General features: G+C 35.7%; 1 protein-coding gene and 1 long non-coding RNA gene across 2 annotated transcripts; both read left to right on the top strand.

Annotated features, from left to right (window-relative positions):
* The first annotated feature begins 413 nt into the window (after positions 1 to 413).
* On the top strand, positions 414 to 1,334 carry LOC137395060 (uncharacterized). The gene is made up of 3 exons (XR_010978440.1): positions 414 to 513; positions 717 to 793; positions 1,278 to 1,334. It is a non-coding gene; the product is annotated as an uncharacterized lncRNA (long non-coding RNA).
* A 17,695-nt stretch (positions 1,335 to 19,029) lies between these two features.
* LOC137394338 (uncharacterized) lies at positions 19,030 to 19,960 on the top strand. Its single transcript, XM_068081053.1, has 3 exons — positions 19,030 to 19,174; positions 19,324 to 19,501; positions 19,756 to 19,960. Exons 1-3 carry the CDS (start codon positions 19,030 to 19,032, stop codon positions 19,958 to 19,960), a joined length of 528 nt encoding a protein of 175 aa, XP_067937154.1.
* The last annotated feature ends 2,584 nt before the right edge of the window (positions 19,961 to 22,544 follow it).

Genomic DNA, 22,544 nt, shown 5'->3' on the forward strand with positions numbered 1-22,544 from the left:
AATGCAGCACACAAAACTTTGATTTATTCTTATACTCAGCTAGGTTATATTTTCAACAATCAATAATATAAACAACATAAACTATGAAGCGTTTTATTAATTAATCCTTAATTAACTAATCGGGATTACTAATCGTTTTTGTATATCATAGAATAACCATTCAAGGATTTTGTAATATTGTTCTGAAGCTTGGTTCCTGAGTCTTGGTTGAGCTACAGTCTTTCTGCAGGTCCAGTGTGAGAACTGGTACCATGGTTATGGAGATTATGCACTTTCAGAGACAACTCAAGGCTGCATATATCTTGAACAAATTTCACCTCATTGCTTTCTGGTCAGGGCAGAAGTCCTGGGAATCTATACGCCAAAATTAGCATTTGTTTTTGAGCTCGCATATTACGGCCACTTACCCGTTTGTAGGATCTACAGGCTTAAGAAGCACATTGGGTTTTTTAGACAGTCAGCCACCATGGAGGCCTGAAGAAGTACCTTTTTTTGCACCCAACAGGAGGCACGGTGAGTACAAATTTGCTGATGTTAAGTTTATAAATTGATTTGTTGGTGTTAGGTTTATAAATTGTGGGTAAAAACAAAAGGTTATGACATAGTGTACACCAAAATTGGATCATGTACATTTTTCTTTGCAGACAGAATTGTTTTTTCTGGACTCTATTATTTACTTGCCTTACTTATAAATGTGAGATCTTTACTCATTTCAGTGGTAAATGGGAAGACTGTGGCTGTCCACAACAGTGGGACTCTGGCTAGAGTGATAAAAGCCTATTACAGACATATAGTAAGTTTATGTACTATAGTATCACAAACATTGTACCAAACTGTTGGATTCTGAACATTGTTTATGCATATGTTTGATCAACTACACGCATATAAGTATGATTTGGTATTAGGTTAATAAAGGGATACTGTAAGTATTATCATAATATATAGTTTCTACATCTCTAACCTATTTCTTCTGCTTCCTAGCCAAAACAAGCATTTGCAATAGAAAAAAACTCTGTCATGGTGTTGTTTTGCTTTTCTATTTTGCTGTAACTATGGTAATTAGACATACATAGCCTTTATTTCTCCTCTGGTATGTGTGTGTTTGTGTGTGTGTGCGTGCGTGCGTGTGTGCGTGTGTGTGTTGCTAACACGTATTCCTTCCCTCCTCTATATCTTTACGTTGTAAACGGATCAACTTCTAAAATATTTGCTTTGGTTAGATTCCATGCAGATATTATGACAAATTTATGTTATTTTAAAAACATTTTTCATTGTAGGACTGTTTAGAGGAAGAAGAAATAGTGATACAGCAGAACCATCCAATGACAGACCACTTTTCATAACTATAACTTGTTTTAGTTCTTGCAAATGAGTTATTCGGCAAGGCCTTTAATAATTTTATCCCATATTCATATCAATAAAGGAATAATTGAATTTTATGTATGCTATAAAATCGGTACGAAATCCAAAAATTTTAAAGGAAGGACAAGATGTGCTCTCGACCAACTAATTTTGCCCAACCACTTCAAAACCAGTAATCCCTGATTATATATAACTATTATATGGACTGTTGCAAACAATTTAAGTGCTAGAGTCCCGAGATAGTATTCAGAACACTTAGCACTAAATAAATCGCAGCAAAGCAGAGCATATTTGTATTGGTCAGGCTTCCTGCACATCTTATTGGTCAGGATTATTGATATTAGTATTAGTATTAGTACTGACCAAATTGTATTAAGATAAACTTCTCTGTAAAAACAAAACCAAGATAAACAAGGCGTACATATTAACGATAAAGCATTAGAAAGCATACAATAAAATTAACATTAAGCATTCACAATAATATACATAATAGTAAACATATTGTGGAGTTTAAAACTACATATACAACGGTTAATAAAAAAATTGCAATTATTTCCATAATAGGCTTGTTGACCAATCAAATAAGTTGATAATAAGAGTAAATTTATAACATATAAAATAAACAATGGTTATTGAACACAATCATACAATTATAGCAAACAACAAATAATATCAATCAGGTATGTGCAATTATACAACAGACAAGAGTACATTACATTCAATGAATTAAATAAACAATTATATTCTTACATATAAACAGAAAAGTCATAGGAGTTATTAAATATGTGTTAAAAAGTTACACTGGAACCTTGTCTTTTGCTTTCTTGCTTCTCTTCAAAGCTAATGAAGGCAGAGTAGCTATTTTGCAGAAAAGCTAATTTAATTGCAGATTAAGTGTTAATTACTTGTGTTGTATTATGCTGAAAGAAAAGTATTATTTCTACAATATTTATTAAATATTTTGTGCTCACTAAATAGATGCTTATTATTCGGCTGCAATTTTGCCTGGTTTATCTGCTTATGTGTTTGTCTTTCGAAACGTGAGCACTAACTAAATATCTATTTTAAATGCTACTATATGGACTTGTGCCAAGAATTTTTGTGCTGGAGTCCCTAGAGATCATTTAAAACACCTACCACTAAAACACGTTATAAATTTTAGTTGCTAAACGTTATTTTGACTACTATATATATACTACATATTCCCATCTCTCCCAAATTTCCTTAGCACTAAAAGTGAGCTATACTTTTGTGACATTTTGTTTAATTAACAACTGTTGTACTTACGCTATACAGCTTTAAAAGCGGGTGTCCACAGGCCAGAAATAGTTTTTGTCTTCACACTCCTAGAGTGATGAGCTAGCTGAATAAATTACATAACCACCCAAGGAGTTGTACCACCACCTTACAAGAGTCTTTGTTCATTGTAGCAGTAGATTATTTGCAGCACCATGTCTATATATGTAATACTCTGAGAGTATTTAATAAATTTTTACATAACAAGTGGAGGTAAATATATGCTTGTATTTTTATACATTATTGGTCATAGTTGTATAAAGATTACTTAACAACTAGATGCACTTTGCAGAAAATCAAAGAATTGTTATGCACATAAGTATTTGTTATACTCACTGTATACAATTTTTGACTGGTGATATCCTCAACACATTATTTAATGCAATTATTGAGAGAACACAGAGCTTGTTATAGCTATACATGTCCTATATTTTTAAAGATTTTAATCCTGCATTTTAATTAATCGTTATTTAACCAAAATCATTTCACTGCTATAATAATCACATAACTAGGACAATTCTAACTTTCGACCATATAATTATGCATTATACATGCATTTTGCTACTTTCACAGTGTTTTATCACAAAGTTCAATGTTTTAAGAAATTATATTATAATAATCTATCGCGCAAACGATATTATTTATTAACAAGCAGTTATGCTATTGTCAGACAAAAAATTGATGACAAACTTTGCAATTGGGCTAAGTCTAAGCAATTGGATAGTTTCTTTTCAGAAGTTGTCCTCCCTTTATTTTAATCAACAACATATACATGCAATTTTTTGCTTTAACCTTATAAAAATATTTTGATAATGTAATCTTATCAATAATCTGGTTGATTTTTGTAATGGTTAGTTTAGCATATATTTATGCAATATTAGAAATTACAATTCTATTGAAAAGACAACTCCAAATATAAACATGCGGTCAGACATATTTGTATGTCATTGTTCACTACCTTGTCACAGGCATCTCATCTACAACTTGTTCCATATGTGCAAATATATCATCAATTGATGGGTCAAAAAACTGTTTTTTCCCACTAGAAAATTACTGCATGGATGTCTAACATTAGTTCAACTCATCCTTGTTGTAGGAGTTGCCTGCCCGCGGACAAGCAACTCTAACAACAAGGTTCACATGATTCCTTGCATGATTTGAACTAGTCTAACATGTATTATACCTTCGATTGCCAATCGGTTTTATGGAGTTGTCCTATAGTGGCATGTGGACAACTCCATAAAAAACAGATTTTAAGCAGGGAATTTAATGCCAAGCAGGTACTGGCTTTCACAGATGGGCGCATGAACTCATGAAAACCTGTACCCTAGCTATTTCCAAGACAATTGTTTCCACTATACATATATACTTTTTAGATATATATAATTCATACGCTTCACACATGCCGATATCATGAATTATTATTTATTTACAAATTACAACAATATTATATTTACTCGTTAGTAGAATTAGTTAATCATATATGTAGACACTGGTTCATGTATATAACTGAGAATCGATATAAAAATTCCAAGGAGAATCAGAAAAATTAAATTTTTCAACTAAAAATTCTGATTTAAAGTAATTAAGCTTTGTAGTTCTAGCGAAATAAAGAAATATAAATATAAACATCTACTAATAGTTTAAGTAAAATTGTTCATACATTTGGTTAACACCACGCCCCGAGATGAAGTGCAAAATGAAAAATAAAAACTAGTAGAAAAATAGCTTTTCAGATTGCCCTTTAAAATACTAATAAGATCCAACTACTAATCACCTTATTCAAAGTTTATTTTAGGAAAGATACCAGCTGCTTAATAATAAGCCCAGAGTTAATAAGTGCCTCTCGTAGTTGAGGTGAATGGATTATGTTGCAGAAGGATAAGAATGCTTGTAAGCTAAGAAAGAAATTGTCTTGATACTGATAGCTTATTGAAGATTTTAGCTTCACAAGTGTTGCGTTCCGTTGCTCTGCAACTGGAGTGTTGATAGCTTTTAGATGTTCGTATACATTTATATTATATCCACCGCAGCATCTGAATATATTCCTCCATTCCAATCATCTACAAGTACATTGCATACAAATATCATAGAATACAGAATGAAGTGTGAATGTGAATTCTACCTCTATAGCCTCAAATAAATAAGCACAAGTGAATGCAAATGGTAAAAAAATTGAAAGAAGATTTTCGCAAATTTCATAATAGCAAATGCTCTCTAGTCATTATAATTTCTGCTAAATTAATTATCTACGCACATGGAATTTATAACAAGGAATTTTAATACTTTTTGAAATCCTCAGTTAGCATAATCATTGTATCTCATTTATATTAATGCCAGCATCACGGTTCCCATAAAGCGATCCAAATTAGTCGAATATGTTAGTTGAGTACATGTTATGTTAAATAACAAAGATACTTACTTAATCCTTCTAATAAGTTAGTATTGAGCACATCTATATGTTTGCACCCATGAACAGTGCTCCATGTGCAGATAACATCTCTGGACAACATCAACTGCTGCACTTGTTCATTGTAAGAGGAATAGTATGAACCACGGATATTTATGACGACTCTGAACTCATGTTCCTAAACACATTACACCTATGTTACACAGAATAAAGGAAAGACATGCGTTTCTACAGGGTTGAATGTTTTTATTACAACTTAATACAGGTTGTTTTACGGGTCGTAGTGTTGGAAAAGTATACCAAAAATTTAGTATTTACACCCTCTTATGAACTGAAAATGACCTAATGCCTGTAAACATAAAGGTAAAAGCTTTAATCCAACAAAAGAGTTAAATGGGTTTACATGCAAACATACTTTTAATTTGTAATTGTCACTATCAAATTCAGGTAACAGTAGCATCCTCTCAAAAACTGTGATGCAGTCATTAACAGAAAAGGCTGATCTATATGATATAGCAGCCCATACGGCAGCGTTTACTACCTATGTCGTAGTTTTGAATACTACCAATGCGGTAATATTCAATCGCTGATACTACCGTGGCCGTAGTAATGAGAACTGAATACTACTTCATACGTAATATCGAATCATCGCTGAAACCAGTTAGTTGTTAATGAGAGGGTAACTGGACTTTTTGGCGACAGTCATTAGGGGGACAGACACTTAGGCGACACTTTCGGTTCGAAAGGCGACAACTTCAGACGGAAAGGCGTCACGGCAGACAAACCGGCGACAATCCCAGACTGAAAGGCGACAAACTGGTTTGCTGTTTGGTTGAAGACAAGGTAATGTACTGACAAACTATGAGATGCTGTCGTCGTGTGCAATGCTTACGTATATTTTTAAAACGTAGCCTTGACAGTGTTATGGTTTTTTTTACAAACATTTTTAAAAATCGAAAATGCAACATGTATTTTTAAACGCCATTAGTGAGATTTCTCTGATTATGCTAGCCCAGACAATTAACAGAATATTAAGATTTTTTTCTAAAAATGCGTCTAGCTTATTCAATTAAAACACCAAAACTTGTTTTTGTATCGGCTTGTTTGTTCAAAACTGTTCGAAAAGTCACGTTCGCGGCTGAATTGTCGACAATCTTGTCTCTGATTATTAAAACTTTAGAGTTATCTTGTCTCTGATTGTTGAAACTTCAGAGTTATCTTACCTCAAGAAGAAATAGTTTTATGGTTTCGATAGTCGAAATTCACAGTAGCTGGGAGAAGAGTTTGCTCTTTGTGTGAGATGAAAAGACAAATCCTTATTATTGTGATTTCTCATTTACTTGTGGAAATAATGATTTCCTTGTTTCTTTACAATTATGATAATAATTCAATGTCATTATAATGCAGAATCAATAGGCTAAATTGCGGTTCACACTGATCTATGTTTGTTGAGATTTTATTTGAGTATGAAGAATGAAGGCTTTTTCTGACATAGGTGTCTAAGATATATCCATATTTTACTAACTTCTGCAGCTTGTTGCAAGAAGACTAAACAGCATCACAGAAAGCTTACGGAGAAATGATCCATTCCAAAGCATAGAAATCAACCAGTCCTGATGCCATGTTACCCTTAGAGTCACTTGAGATATTTGACCGAATTACCCTTGTCACAGATCCTGATGGCACCCAACCTGTAGTTTGAGACAATGAGGAGTGATCAACACCTCAAAGACCTTTGTGATATATACTCAGTTGCAGGTTAATGCTGCCATGTGCCACGTCATATACTATATTTTGCATTTTAACACGCACTATGAATCTTTTTTATACACGACTATTTTAACAAAAGACAAACTTCAGAAAAGATGGGAAGATATTACATAGACAGCCATCGGATTAAACTTTAATGACAACTTTATTAAATAGTGGTGTGGGGAATTTTCTGCAATTATTTTTGTGTATGATTGGAAGTGCAAGTGCATTCGAGTACCTGCGAGTCACTGTGTACAATTATACTCCTGTAATTCAAATTATCTTTTCATGTAAGTTTTAGAATTAGTAGAAAGTAATATTCAGTTACCAATTTATAACCGTGAGCCTGATCTCGTCATTCTAGATAGGAAAGAGAAGTTCTATCGCTAGATGGGTTTATCTACATAGTATCAATCAGAATAAAGTCATTGTAAAAAAAGATTAATGCTGCAAACTATTGATATACGTATTTTTGAAAGTTATATATGATAAAAATCAGTTTTACTATTTGTATAAATATACTAAAAAGCAAATTTATTAAATGTATCAAGCTAAACTCATATGTATGTATTTATTTTCATCCTGCAATCAGAACAAGAATATACATTAATTTGAGAGCTGCTACTGAAGGTCCTAATACATGATACATGAGCCAAAGATAGTATAATGACTCATCAACAGCGGTATGCTAATGACTCAAGAATGCATCGCATCAAAAGCGTTAAAAAGGTTGGTACCTCTATGATGTCATAAATTAGGAGGTAAGGATTCTCAGACTTGCCACGCTGATAAGCAACTTGCCAGTTTTTCCAAGCATTCAAGAAAAGAAGTGAAAAAGAAAATAGTGACTGGCTAAATGACTTCTGAGCGTGTTGACAGACTCGAGTTAAATTTGTGGAAAAGGATGAACAGAAGAATAGTTGGACGATTAAAGACAGATTAATCTCAGCAGTTTTTTTAAATAATAGCCATCTCAATTAAATAAATATTTGGTACATTCATTAGTACATAATGAAATTCTACTGTGTGTAAAAGAATAATGTAATCAGATTAATGAGGATATAAGCAGGTAACAGATGTCAAGGAAATAAGATGTAGCAATGCGTAAAAAATATACTAATGCAAGATTTCCGATCTGGGCATCAATAAAGTTGGTGTCTTGTTAGTGTTCACTACTAATTTACAACAACATAACAGTCCGTAGCAGGACTTAATATTTTGAATTAATCCTGACCTCAGAATTGTCGCCTCAATGACCAGAATTGTCGCCTGTTTGTCCGCTGTGTCACCCTTTCATCTGAAGTTGTTGCCTTTCGAACCGAAAGTGTCGCCTAAGTGTCTGTCGCCCTATTGACTGTCGCCCAACCGTCCATAATTCAATGAGAGTTATCTTCTCTTTTTCACATTTATGCCAATTTTGTTTCTATGGTATTTTGCTGTTCATGCGGTATTGTTTCTATTCTAGCGAGTTGCATTCAATCTTTTTATAGTAATTGAATTGATGCTGGACACGTGGGAAAAATCTAGTTCCTATCCAAAAAGTCCTGCGATCGCGGTGCGCGATATACGGTATATACGGTAGAGGAATTTCCTATCTTAAAAGTCTCGCAGCAACCCGCTTAATCTCTCTCACTCCAATCCTGCATGTAATTGATATAGGAAGTAATAAATAACTAATTTATTCAGAATAGTGCACCATCCTCATTTTGCTACTAGCTCGAGGTGAGATAAGTAGTTAGTGAGTGGAGCTTTGTTGTAAAATAATAAACCAGCACCAAGTCTGGCTTGCATACAGGCTAGACCGGAGCTAGACCATCCACAGAGGGAGAGCAGAAAGTTCAGCAACATTTGTTATTGAGCTTGGTGCTTTCCTTCTGTGATAACTAGTTCCTCTTGAGTAGTATTATTGTTTACTAGGTTTGTTTATTTTAAAAATTATTATATGACGAAACATTTACGTCAACATCCCAAACAACCACCCTCTTTTTCCTTGTTAATATTATCGCTTTTTGTGTGGCAGACTGATTGTAGTGGCAAACTTTTGATCGTGACTGTGTAGACTTATTAGGACTAAAGGTTAACATAAATCTCAGTCAATCAATAATCAGTACAGGCCCAGGCAAAAGTAAGTGCAATGTAACAGTAATTATACCTTGCACAACATTACCCACTTACTTTAAACGACTGCAGCTGTACCTTTTTCACTTGTCAGCATCACTCTTTAGAACAAGATTGCATTGGTCAGTAGATTTGCAATAGGCTTTGATGTTTGTTAGTAGTAGTCTGAGCCAAATACTGGTATTATTTCCTAAACTACTGTTACAGTACATGTTCTGTTTGTTTACAGCTTGAAGACGGTGGTTACTCCATTACCATGTACACAGTAGGCTACATGCGCTCAGTACTTTAGATGGTCTTCTTCCGAGTGCGATTGTTGGTTCGAAGATAATACTATGCAAACATGGCTGAGATATGAACAGAAGAAAGAAGCAGCAATACAAAGACAAAGTGCAGGTGAGTGACAGCGATATCTTTGTGTATAGGGCTGACGTACTGCACTCATGGTAGATGTTAATAGCAATGCTACTTTCCTACATGTATCAGGCTCGTCTGCTTTTTTCTTTCCCAAATTATAATTTGTGGTTTTATTGTAATCTTTTATCTGCTTCACTCAGTGATTTCATGTTGGGTCATATAAAATATCTATCTGTGTTGTAGAAAGAGATTTATTCTGATCATCCATCAGTGAGGAAACGGCGAAATCTGGTTCAGGATGTGGTAAAGATGATTGCTCAGACAGATTGACAATAAGTCAAGAATTGTGCTCCTCAAAAGTTACAGAGGAGTCAGTGTGGCCCAAAGCCAAACGATAGGTTTAGTGAGCACCTGGGACCCACGATATCATTATCAACAGCTAAATGTTTTTACTGTAGTGTCTACAACTTAACATTCTCTTTTTTGTTTGTGCACACGCACAATATGCAAATCCAGTCGCTTTGAAATAGAATATGCATGTTAGGCCAGCGTAACTGACACAAGATCTGTGTTATATCCACATTATCTTTGATATCAAAAGAAATGCTTTATTCACTACCTCAATCATAAAAAGTTCAAAATACATTATAAATTTAAATATCAATAAATCTATAAACAAGTATTCAAATATCTCTCAACATGTACATACTAGAAACACATAAAAACATTCCACCCTGATAGCTTTTAGTGCTAATTGGCCATAAGGAAAACAGAAAAAAGCATCTCTCTCGACATATAAATGAGACATTACAAAATATAAACGGAAACCGTGGCTGTTGACACAAGCACGCTTCATCATGAGCGTATACATGTTGGTAAAACTTAAAACTGTTACTTAGACTGTAGAACAAGTTTATACATATCTATACATATGCCATAACGTTAATCTTGCATCATGTATGTAAAGAAGTAAAAGCCTAACCTAGAGGATCACACCTTCTACATTGCTATTCATTATCCACAGCTCCAGTGAAAGGCTCCAAATCTGTAGGTTTGATAATGATGCACCGACGATTAAACCATTCGTTGCAACTGTCACACAGTACCATCCCTCTGCCAGGCGCATCGAAATCAGTGTTGTCATGAGGTCTTCAAAATGTGCAGAATAGCTAAAATGAACATAGGCTGGCTTGTTAACAGAAAGTATGGAAATCCTATTATAAATATTTTTTTCATCATCATCGAAATATTTTTTGGTGAATTGACCATTTACTATGAATAATAAAATGCCACCATCCAATGTGTTCCAACAAATGAAGAAGTTCCGTTATTTTCTCATTTCCCGCAAACTAAAACTGATAGCGGCAACTCAGACCAGATGTTAACTTTTCTTTAAACCAATGCATTGTGTATATAAAATTTTTGAAGAGCGGAAAGTTTGCAGAAAGTCTGTTTGAAACACCCTTTCCACTAAGTTTTAACGAGGAGAAAACCGTTTACTGGACGTTTTGCAGGATAATTGAAACACCCCCAGGTGTGTTTTGTGAACCCCAAGGTGTGTCATGAATTTTGTTATCGACACCAAGAGGTTTGTTGACAAGCAAAAGAATTGTGTGATTATTCGCGTGGTTGTATCAATGATTTCTTACCTTGTCACGGATGGTGTGGGCCCGGGTCCGTCTGACCTCTGATGACAGTTGTAATCGAGGGAACTGTGTCCATTCACCCTGCTGGAGGCAGGTCACAACATGTGCCCTGAGTTTCCACTGAAAGTGAACAATACACCACTCAAAGTGAACAATACACTACTCAAATTTAACAATATACCACTCAAAGTTAACGATACACCACTCAAAGCCGACAATACACCACTGAAAGTTAGCAATACACCACTCTATGTCAACAATACACCACTCTATGTCAACAATACACCGCTCAACGTTAACAATATACCACTCTTAATTAACAATGAAGATGATGCACTGTGTATTCCGAGTACTCTCAATAAATGATCATTAGTTATTACCTATTTGCTCATCAAGGTTCTAGCGGAATGGGAACGAGAATTTCGCAGGTTGTAGCGAGTTAATGGGAAATGAGACTTTTAGGATAGGAACGGAAATTTTTCTACCGTATATGCCGTATACCGTGGCTCTCCCCTAGGACTATTTGGATAGGAACTAGATTTTTCCGGACACATGAGGTAGTGAATTGTAATAAAGTAATAATTATTTTTAACTTTTGCACATCGCATTTGAGCTGGACATCGGAACTACAACATTCAAAGGTAGAGATTCAACCGTGAAGTTGTTCATAAAATAAATTCTACTGAAAGATTTAAATTTCTGTTCTAATTAATTAAAAATATTCATAAATGTAAATGTAACAAATCAATCAAGGGACAGCCTTGGGCAGGCAGGCTTTTGTTGAATGGAGTGATGTATCGTAACGGTTTTTTTCCTTTTAGTAATTAATCAGTAATTAATTTTTCATACGAACTTGTACTGTATGTTGTTAACATAATTCGTTTTTATTAATTGATAAAAAACAATAAATTTAATGTAAAGTTTAGTAGTAGTTAGTTATGGGTATTAACATAACTAACTCCTTTTACTTGTTCGGTGTCTGATAAAGAAAACAAAATGGTTAAACAAACAAAGGTTATTTATGAATAAAGTTAGTAATATACAGTAGAGTATCAGTAAGTATGAATAAATGAATTATATAACTTTCCCAAGCCCAGGCCAGTGATTATATATAGATAATCCTCAAATGAAATATTAAATGAATACTGTAAATTAAAAATATAAAAAATAGTTAGAAAAATAATCCAATAATTGTAGATAATCAATATTCTGAAATAATAATGATAAATATTTCACTACATGTTACTCTATGCATTCACCTACGCAATCCCCTACTTTTAATGTGTTAGTTTCTAAAGGAGTGCTTACATGTTCTACACTATATCTAGTTGATATCCTTCAACCAGAAAATGTATTTATTTGAAGCTCATACATGTATATTTGTGTAGTCTAAGCCTCAGACTTAAAACGCGTGGAGTTGATGGTGCCCACTATCCAACTCCAAAATGAGCTAAAGGGTCATCATACAGCTGTCCTGTGTTGGGTAGTCAATGGGGGTAAAGGCACGATTTGTGTATTTATCGTGTGTATTTTGATTGTTTTAGCATGGCTAACTATGACCGGTATCTTGATGCCTGTCTTAAAGAGCAGGCGACTAAACGTCCGGCTGCAGACTATCAGGGCTATTTGAAAACATGCATTGCTGAGCAAGAGTCAAAGCGCAGCAAAGATAATACAGGATATTCCGATTATCTGGCGACAGTACAGCAAGAACTAGGCAAGGCAACTGAGAATGGTAAGTGCTGTTTTAGTTCATAAAAGTGTAAATCAGCCGGATAGAGTTCTAAGATGCATTAGGAAAAGTGCAAGATTTTCAATGGCGATATTCGGCTTTTCACTTACCGCAATGTTTTCTCTTTTTACCCACTTGTTTCATGTTTCAGCACATATGGATGGTGTCAATATAGAGAGTGCCACAAGCCAAAAGAACAAGTGTATCGATATTGAGGCCACCCAGAAAGCTCCTAGCTCTTCGCACTCATTGAAAAACAAGCAAGATCCTTGTGGTAAACTCAATAATTAAGTCATACTCAGTTATCATTGTTTTTATTCAAGCAAATCACACATCGGAAAAGTTGGGGATTGGAAACCTTTTTAGTGCAACTCAGTAACAATAAAAAAATGCAGCATGGTCGCATTCACAATTTATAATGTCTCATTGCTATGCTCTGATATTCATAACAAAATGTGACTGTTGACTCAGGGTATTGAATGACTTGCTCCGCTTTCCTTATCAATGGTGCAGTATATGAGGCAATTCTATGTAACTAACCATGCACTGGTGCAATCATACCATTCTTTGACCATATTTTAGAATACCTTCACAGACCAGCAGGCAGACAAGTATCCACGGAAGTATGTGTAGACTACTCACAATACGTCAGTTTAGTGTCTGGTTAGTATTAGTAGCATGGTTAAAGGCATGCATGTTGTTAACTCTATTAGATGTAAATAGTGTGATTGGTAGGCATAGGTATATCCTGACATTCACTTTATAACACCCCAACCCCACAAAAAAATATAACTGCACACAACAGTAACTATTGTGCCATGCACATACTGAGTAGGGTACTTACAACTTTCATGTTCATTACAATTAAACTACTTCCATGGATCATGACTTGAACAGCAATGTCTTCACTCAACCCATTGGAACCCATCAGCATGGCATAAATCGTCACCATTGCCCAAAGCAAAGGCCTTTTGTTAATTTCAATACGATCATTAAGTTTACTGAATGACTTAAGGGGGGTAGGCTTATTTTCCTAGCCACCCTCTGGCTAAGAATCCAAAACCTACTAGTAAAATTCATTATATGGCAACTTTCTCAAAGGCCTAGATGTGCATTATTATAATATAGGTGTCGATTAACTAGCTGAGCTCTATATAAACAGAGTTATTAAACTGCAAGACCAGTTAACAACAAGGTATGAGATATGTTTGCTTACCAGGATAGTAAAGAACTGTAGTTGACTGATGGCAATAATATACCCTTACTCACATTGAAGCTACACGGCAATCAGCAAGTGAATCTCTTTATGATTAAAATCCTGTTTCTAGTATCAAGCAGCCAATGTTGTATTTTCCTGAATTCATCAGCAGCATGATTATTGCCTGAGCCTTGCCTGGCTACTATAGCACCTTAGCTACCACCGTAGCCAAATGAGTTTGCGTGATAATATGATGTGTGCCTCAATGGTATTTTGACTCCTTTGAGTTCAATGTGAAATTGTTTTCCTTTTCAGAGAATATAATATAGAATCTGAGCCAAGAAGAACAAGAAGGACATTTATAGAAACTAGTGAGGAGGAATGGGGCTTGGTCAGAGATAGATTGTTCAGTTTGTTTCAAGACGGAATGGCTATAATAACTGCAGTATATGATTTAGGTAGCATTTTTGTTATTTGGCAGAACTTGCCAGAACATTGATTTGGATGCTTAAAATTGTCTCTCCTATGACTTCTTAACACAACACTTGGCGGCTTAAGATCAAGAGCTCAAGCCATTAGGATAGTTCGCCAACAATTGACAGTTGTATTTATTGTGCTTTAATTTACTTAATAATTGCTTTTCCTAGGTCAAAGATCAGCACATTATTCAAGCACCGAGTGCCGCGATTGTCTAGGGACAGAGAGTGAATCATATGAACAAGAGATATACATAATTAATCAGGGTTAGTTGAGTGTATACTGGTGATGCAGGACAATGGCTTGTTGCAGTTGGCTGCGGCGTGACAAAACCCAAACTGCATAATCGAATGTGTTAACAAACATCCTTGTAAAGTGTGTGGTTGGAAGTATTGACCATCAGGACTTTATGATGTTGCTGGCCGACAGGCATAAACAATAATGATAGTGAGGGTTGGACTCCCCTCCATGCCACAGCCTCTTGTGGATACATAGTATATAGCCAGGTGTCTCATGATTGTGGTTAACGGCCCAGTCAATCCTCATACCGGAGTTTTTGATGCTCCGAGAGTCACAAGGCTCAAAGTATGATATTTGTTTAGGCGTGTCATGTTTTACCACACAGTTTTTGTTCCTTTCATCGCTTTTTTATCAATTGAATGACGGTTCATGTGTATAATTGTGACCATTCAAATAATATCAAAGTCTTCCTTCTAAAAATAGGCAATACATTCTGATTTTAGGTTTCAGGCATCTATCCTGTTGTTTGTCTGACATGCGGAATCAAGGAAGACCCAATACAGTTAATGCGCCTCGGATTGTTTCCTTTATCTCCTAATAAATTTGTTTTCTTCTCATTTGAAGTTTTGAATTTGTTGTCTGCTATGACTAACTTCAATGCTTTAGTGAGTTATGCAACTATAGCCAGCGCAGTTAACTTCAACATGAAGAAGAGTTTTTAGGTATGTGAGTAATGTGCTGGTTCATGGATCTCTTTTGCGTGTAGGTGTGTAGTAAACTTTGCATGCTAATTAAACTCATGACATGATAACAAACAACCTTCCCCCTCATTTTCCAAGTGTGTATAGTTTTGAAAATGAATGTCTGTTTACTTATCAGTTAAAAATCTCTAACCAAGTGCATGATGCCAGTATTTGCAAGGGTTGTACCTCAAAACGCTTTCAATTGGGAAGGGGAGCATTTTCACATTTGGCACACAAGCTAATATGAACCCTCAATAACTTGTACAGCTTTTTTCCAAAATATCAGATGAGGAGTTTATCTCACAGCTTCTGATTCTTAATAAATGATGCAAAGCAAAATATGTATAAATCATCTAAATACTACCTAAACTATGCTATTATTACACTTCTGGCAATTTCTGAGCTAATTGGGGTCGTCTTCAAGCCTCAAACTAATATTAACATCGGGAATGATCACAATGTATTTTGCACTTCATATTTATTTACAGATGTACAACGTAAGGCCTGAAGTTATCAATTGTGTCATAAGGGAGTGGAAGAGGTTGGAGGAACTAGAAATGAATGAGGAACATAATCTTCTGCAGTGTCCAGCCTGTAGCACAAAGCCACACACAATTAACATTGATGGTAACTCTAAGCTATACCGCTATAAGAAAGCAGGAGGGTAAGTACTCCTATACTGCCCGAATTTCCAAAGAATATTGTTGTATGGCGCTTGTGATTGTCTTTCAAATAGCACCTATAAACAGTGGTATCTATAATTTTTAGGGTGACTGAGGTTGATTATAAGTCTGAGCTCATATTAGACTCTACTGATGTTGACAAAGAGGTTGATAAACTCAGAGGCAGTAAATCAAGCACAGCTATTCAAGAGGTGAATTAAAATTTGATGGCTCCATTTGGTTCACACTTAGCACTAACTTTCTGTCTCATGAGTACCATAAAATATAGTTCATCCCAATTGCAACAGTCAAATCACATCTTAGATGTGTTAGACTATTTGGTTGCACAAATATTTAGCTGTTAGTTGGATTAAATAGCAGAAGACCTGTGGTGTAGCATTGGTATAGATGTTATGCATAAACTGCTAGCAGCATACCCAATATTTACAGCAATAATTTGTTGAGTTTTGAATCTCTCTCCCAGTTAAAGCTTTACTGGTATGGTGTGTTTCAATTGAACTTTAACAATGTATTATATTACTGGTCACCATTGCCGGATGTTTCAGCAAGGCTATAGATGAATGAGCTCACCTACAATTTCTTAGCACCACTGAAGATGAAAATTGCATATTGAAATTTGAGTTGATTGTATCTTTCATATGAAGGTACAACACAAGACATTAGGATTTGTTCTAAAATTGGTAATAGATTGTGAAAGAGCACACAGTTATTCCTAATTTTGATACAATCATTTTCAGATACCAAAATCTTTAATAATCGGTGTGTTCCTTCCAGGCCTCCTACTGTATATAAGCACATCAATCACGTTTTTCTTCAAAGGTTGTTGACGATTCATGTGGGACACAAAGTTGAAAAATGCTAAAGTCGATGGAAAGGCCCATTATTCTAAAGATGAGACCGGTCTCATGCTAGCAACATGTCAACACGTGTTTATCCTGAAAGGACTGGACATGAAGAGAGGAGAGATATTCCAGTATCCATATATACTTCAGGTAGCAGTTTTTATTTCATCTAGATGTAAACAGAACTCTCTCCTAACGCTGCAAATCATAAATTTGACATACCATGATCATAAAAAAAAACATTTTTGTTGTGAAATCTAAGCCAGGCGTACTTGAAGGAACTGTCATTTTCCTAACCTTTTGCTTTAAACATGCAATATCATATGGTCCAATATGGGGCAATTCATTGTTTTTACTTTGTTCTCTAGAAACAGTTTCCAACAGCACAGTTCTTTGTTTATGATGTTGCGTGTATGTATTACCCTTGGCTCCAGAACTTTGATGGGGAAACAGCCAAAAAGCAAACTCCAATGTTATCCGTAATGCATGCTAAATCACACAAGTCGTCTTGTCAGGTGATTATTGTTGTTATACGGTATAATATAGCAATAATTCATCAAGTTTTGCCAAAGCCCTTGTTGGCATAATTTTAAGTTTACCCTCAAGTAGAAAATCCTGATTTCTAAATTTAGTAGATAATTTAGAAAAAATATTCAGACAGTTGTACAGTGCTTCCAAAAACCTGCATGAAAAAAGTTCTTTTTTGCTTAGTCATAAATAAACTACTGATGTAGGATTTTGGCACAGGCAAAGCGGAAAACCACTTTCACTTCAACAAATGTTACAATGCCACCAGACTCTCTTCCACCCCCCCACAGTGGTTGGCTCAGGCCTTAGCGATGTCAGTTAGTGAATTACATTTTTATAACAATTGTTTTTTCAGATGAAATGGAGTGGTAAGGTGGTAAAGGTATAAACACACTAGGCGATTTTATCGCGAGCGTCATGAAGAGGGCGGAAATATCGCTAGCGTGTGCATAAACACACTTGAGCGATTCACCAGCGATAAGTACATGTATATAGAGCCTGCTCGCAAATAGCCAATAGAATTCTGTATAACTAGTTACTCCGGAGTTCTTAATAATTACAAGTAAATATGGCGCTTACAAACCAACGTCGTCAACGACGTTTGATTCTACTAGGACTATCTCACATTCATAAATTGCGAATTACCAAAAGAAACAAGAACAAACGTTTTTAGATTCAAATGCCTAACCTTAATAGAGCGTTGCAAGGTGGTTATAACAGTGTTTTCGAAGTTTACCAACGCAACAACTCCCACGAGCACCTTTACCGAGAAGCTGTCCGTGTCACACCCCAATGCTTCAACCACATATTAGAATTTATTAAAGAAGACATTGTTAAATCGGACACCCAGTTGAGAAAAGCTATATCAGCAGAACTGCGACTCACACTCACTCTACTCTACTTAGCCACCGGGGACAGCATCAAATTGATAGCCATGTTTTTAGAGTAGGGCTGTCCACGGCGAGAGAAATAATTTATACGACTTGTGATTCTATTTGGGATCGTTTGCGTCATACTTATCTGGTAACTCCATCTACCGAGGATGCCTGGCTCGATATCGCCAAAGGGTAATTAATATAGATCTTATAAATAATTGTTCATTTTTTCTCAGTTAAATAAAAAACGTTGTTTAGTAAAGTGCTATTTTGTACCTGCTAAATTATCATGTATGAGAAAACACTGATTTTTATCTCAAATACTTTAGCTGTTCACATCAATTTATGCATCATGTAACATAATGTCTCAACAATTGATTCTATTTGTATTACAGATATGAGCAAACATGGAATTTTCCCAATTGCCTGGGAAGTGTAGACAGAAAGCATTGTCAAATCCAGGCACCACGTAACAGCGGCTTAATGTATTTTAACTACAAGAGGACTTTTAGGTAACAAAATGTTTGTAAAGCATTTCTAGCATGTTTTTTTCTTATTTCGCCTCCCCCTCACCTTCTCTCCACACATTTCTTGTTTAGAGTAGCAATTTTTTTATTAGTGATGAGCCAACCTGTGAAATATGTTACAAAATATAACCATGTTGCCATTTGAAACCAAGTGTTGGTTCTTGGCAATCTGCTTGTAAACTAGCACATTACTTGTCACGTGGCAAATATTTTTTTAATTATTTTAGTGTTGTACTTATGGCAATGTGCGATGCCAAGTACAGATTTACGTATGTTGATGATGGCACTCCCGGACGATTTTCTGATGGGGGAACCTTTGGCCAGTCTTCATTAAACGCTGCAATGGAGTCTGGCCAGCTCAATATACCGTCCCCAACAAACTTGCCAGGTAATTAAAAATTTTGTCAAATCACAAATTTCTTGCCTTTAAATATTTTCACAAAGTGCTGAAATATCACTTAATATTCATCGGCATCCTGAATTTTCCAGAGTCACATGTACAATAGGAGTCATTTGATGATTTTGTATTTATTTCAGGAACTTCTCAGCCATTACCATTTGTGATGGTAGGAGATGAGGCGTTCCCTCTTAAGCCATGGTTAATGCGGCCATTCCCAGGGAGAGTGGTAGACAGCCATGGCAAGAAGATTTACAACTATCGGCTAAGCAGGGCACAGAGGACCATTGAAAATGCTTTTGGCATAATGACTTCTAGGTTAGTGTTCTCAATACACAAATCTGCAATCTACTTTACTGCTTGAAACACCATGTGCAAAAATATTATTATATTAGGCACTATGTGACATTTTCATTATGCGCTGTTTACAATTTGCTTCACTTGAAATTTTTTAGATAGAGATGTTTGAGGGACAATATTCTAGTCATGTCACCATATAATGCGAAGAGAGTTATCCTAGCAACTTGTGTTCTCCACAATGTTATGAGAGAACAGAACATAAACCCATACAGCCCATCAGGGTTTGCCGACTCCATAGCACCTGGAGGAGAAATCGTGGAAGGTATCTGGCGACGCGAGACACCTGCTCATAACCACAGACAAACAAACCGCAGCTACAGTCAAGATGCCGCCGACATCAGAAACCACTTTAAATCATACTTCACTGGACTTGGGGCTGTGGAATGGCAAGATGTCCATGTACGCAGAACGGAATGAGCTCTGTTGTTGTCTATCGTATACAATTTTATTGTCACAACAATTTTAAAAGCAAATACACTATTATATTATTAAGCAAAATATTATTATATTATTAAGCAAACTATTATTATATTATTAAGCAAACTATATTTGTTATTATAATATCAAGCAATATATATTTATTATTATATTACCAAACGATATATATTTACTAAGTTTGTATTAAAAATGAAATCATAATATAAAGCTATTCGTTCAACTCCTCAGTGTGGGCAGCATGTGCACTTCTGGTAAACTTAGCTCTGAATATTATGTCCCTTATCTCTCTTATAACTAGCTCCTGTTCTAGTTCTCCTTTAATGGAGCGAATGTCTCTGGCCACCTCTGCTCCAAAACTGTCAAGTCTATCCTTTTGATCCATTGAATCAAAGCGTTTAAGCAATTCCTGGCCAAAGTCAACTTCGGCACACTTCCTCTTCATACTCTTGGACGATGAGGGAGCTTGGGATGTTTGGGAGGCTGATGCAAGTGAGGAGATGTTTGTAGATGGGCATTCTTCCTCATCTATGCTCACAGCTGTCACTTCCTCTAATGTACTGATGGTGCTCGTAGAGCTAAAACGACAAAGCTTATTTTATTAATTGTTTTGTGTGTTAATTTATGCATGTGCATCTATTTGCAAGCACATAATAATTGATTGCAATTACTGAGCATGCACGTGAGGCTGACAACAGCTGCTGTAGATCAAAATTTCCTTCACTCATTTTAGGTAATGGTTCAGATATCCAACTAGTTCATTTATATTGGCAATCAGATTATAAGTCTATGATTCAAGTCTATACTAACTGCAAACGTGTGTCCATTAACTAACCTTGGTCAATCAACATGGTCTTTCAGCCATTTCAGAAATGGAAACCATTTCCATTTTGGATCTGGGCAAGCAGCAGCGCCAGACCGCTGTGCTCTATTATTTTCAAGTACGCATTTTTTAAACTGATCACGCAGCGACTTCCATTGTTGCTTTGCTTTTGTTGCTAAAACAAATAAATATTAGTTACATTCCGTTAAGAAAGCTACTTTAAACTATTTGATTAAATTCATCCCACATATGTCATGTAGCCGATGTACTTAGTATAGTTAAGTACAACGAAGCCGTTTACATAATAAACAATAATTACTTACCATTCTCAATATGACCAACTTTCAGCACAATTGCTTCCCAAATATTATTTTTCATGTGTGAATCTTTGTAGCTTTTGTGTTTTGTATCATATAATACAGGATTTTCTCTTATTAACTCGATGAAAAGTTCAATGTTCATTTTGCGCGTGTTCAGAAAGTCGTACCTCGGACAGTCGTTAACAAAGGAAGAAATATGGTACGCGAAAATCGAAGCATCATGGGGGAATGAAAACAACCAATCAAAATGCACCTCACGGGCGATAAAGTTGTGTAGAGAAAGTCTAGCGTTATCGCTCTGCATGAGCACGCTGAGTGAATTCCAGCGCAGATTAGCGCCACGCAGCGCGATATCACTCTAAATATTGCCTAGTGTGTTTATACCTTTAAAGGAGCTGGTCGCTCAACTGGAGAAACCTGTGAACAAGCTAACAGTTACCTTTCACGTTTAGGTTCTGTCACTCGAAACTCTCATTCTGCAGGTGCGTTTTGTAGCATTCCATGACTGACCATTTCATGAATTCCGCATAAGTTATTTAAACAGTTGGCATTGCTAGCACTGACCATTGTCCGACATGAGTTTCACCAACCATTCACTCACTCAACAATCCCAGACAATCTATATTATCAGGCAAGGGACTTCATATTGTCTAACCCGACCCATAATATAAGTGACAAATTCAGGCAACTCAAATGTCAAACTAACAATTACTGCCCTAAGCACCAGATGTGTTCACCTTTTCTCTGTCACACATTTGAGAAATGCCATTTTGGTTGACTCAAAGTGAGGAGGGTGTTGTTTTGGCATAAGATTATGGTTAATTGTGGATGATGGTTGACCTGAAGCCTACCAATGTGAGAGTAAGCATCATGTCATTTCGATAGCAGATTCTCATGTGTCTATGAATTGTGTCTGGTCAGGTGTCTGGGACTTTTGTGATTACCAATTTCGATCTACACTGATGTATAACATTGACTGCAGGTGTGACTTGAATAGGGGGAAAGAGGCCAGCAACTTCTCTCAATAGACCGAGTAATTAGACAATGAACTGCTTGACCTCTCAATACATGCAAACTGAGACCCATTGCTGTTGTTATGATGTTGTGGTGTATGTTTGGATACCTATCTTTTCATTGTCTGCAATAGTGCGTAGGGAGAGGATAACACAGAGTGCTAAGATCTGGAATAGCCGCAAGCTTTTGGAACTTCCAGTGTGGACTGCAACACAGTTGAGCAAGGTAACAAGGTGTATTTCATTTGAGACTTAGTAATTTGGTAAACAGAATTTGTGGTATGAGCTTTGCTTCCAAGGAAGAGTATTGGTTACTAACACTTCTATTTCATGTCTAGAAAATTATAAATTGAAGAAGTTCCGTATCTGGTTTTGTTACTGATTGAAATAATTGCTGTGAACCATATCTT

The sequence above is a fragment of the Watersipora subatra genome, chromosome 4 (genome assembly GCF_963576615.1).
Source record: "Watersipora subatra chromosome 4, tzWatSuba1.1, whole genome shotgun sequence".
Taxonomy (NCBI): domain Eukaryota; kingdom Metazoa; phylum Bryozoa; class Gymnolaemata; order Cheilostomatida; family Watersiporidae; genus Watersipora; species Watersipora subatra.

Excerpts from the sequence above, each read along its gene's own strand:
- LOC137394338 (XM_068081053.1), top strand. The coding sequence starts at position 19,030 with ATGTGCGATGCCAAGTACAGATTTACGTATGTTGATGATGGCACTCCC. Across the intron at positions 19,175-19,323 it reads GTCCCCAACAAACTTGCCAG|GAACTTCTCAGCCATTACCA; the intron begins GTAATTAAAAAT and ends TATTTATTTCAG. Across the intron at positions 19,502-19,755 it reads TTTGGCATAATGACTTCTAG|CCCATCAGGGTTTGCCGACT; the intron begins GTTAGTGTTCTC and ends AAACCCATACAG.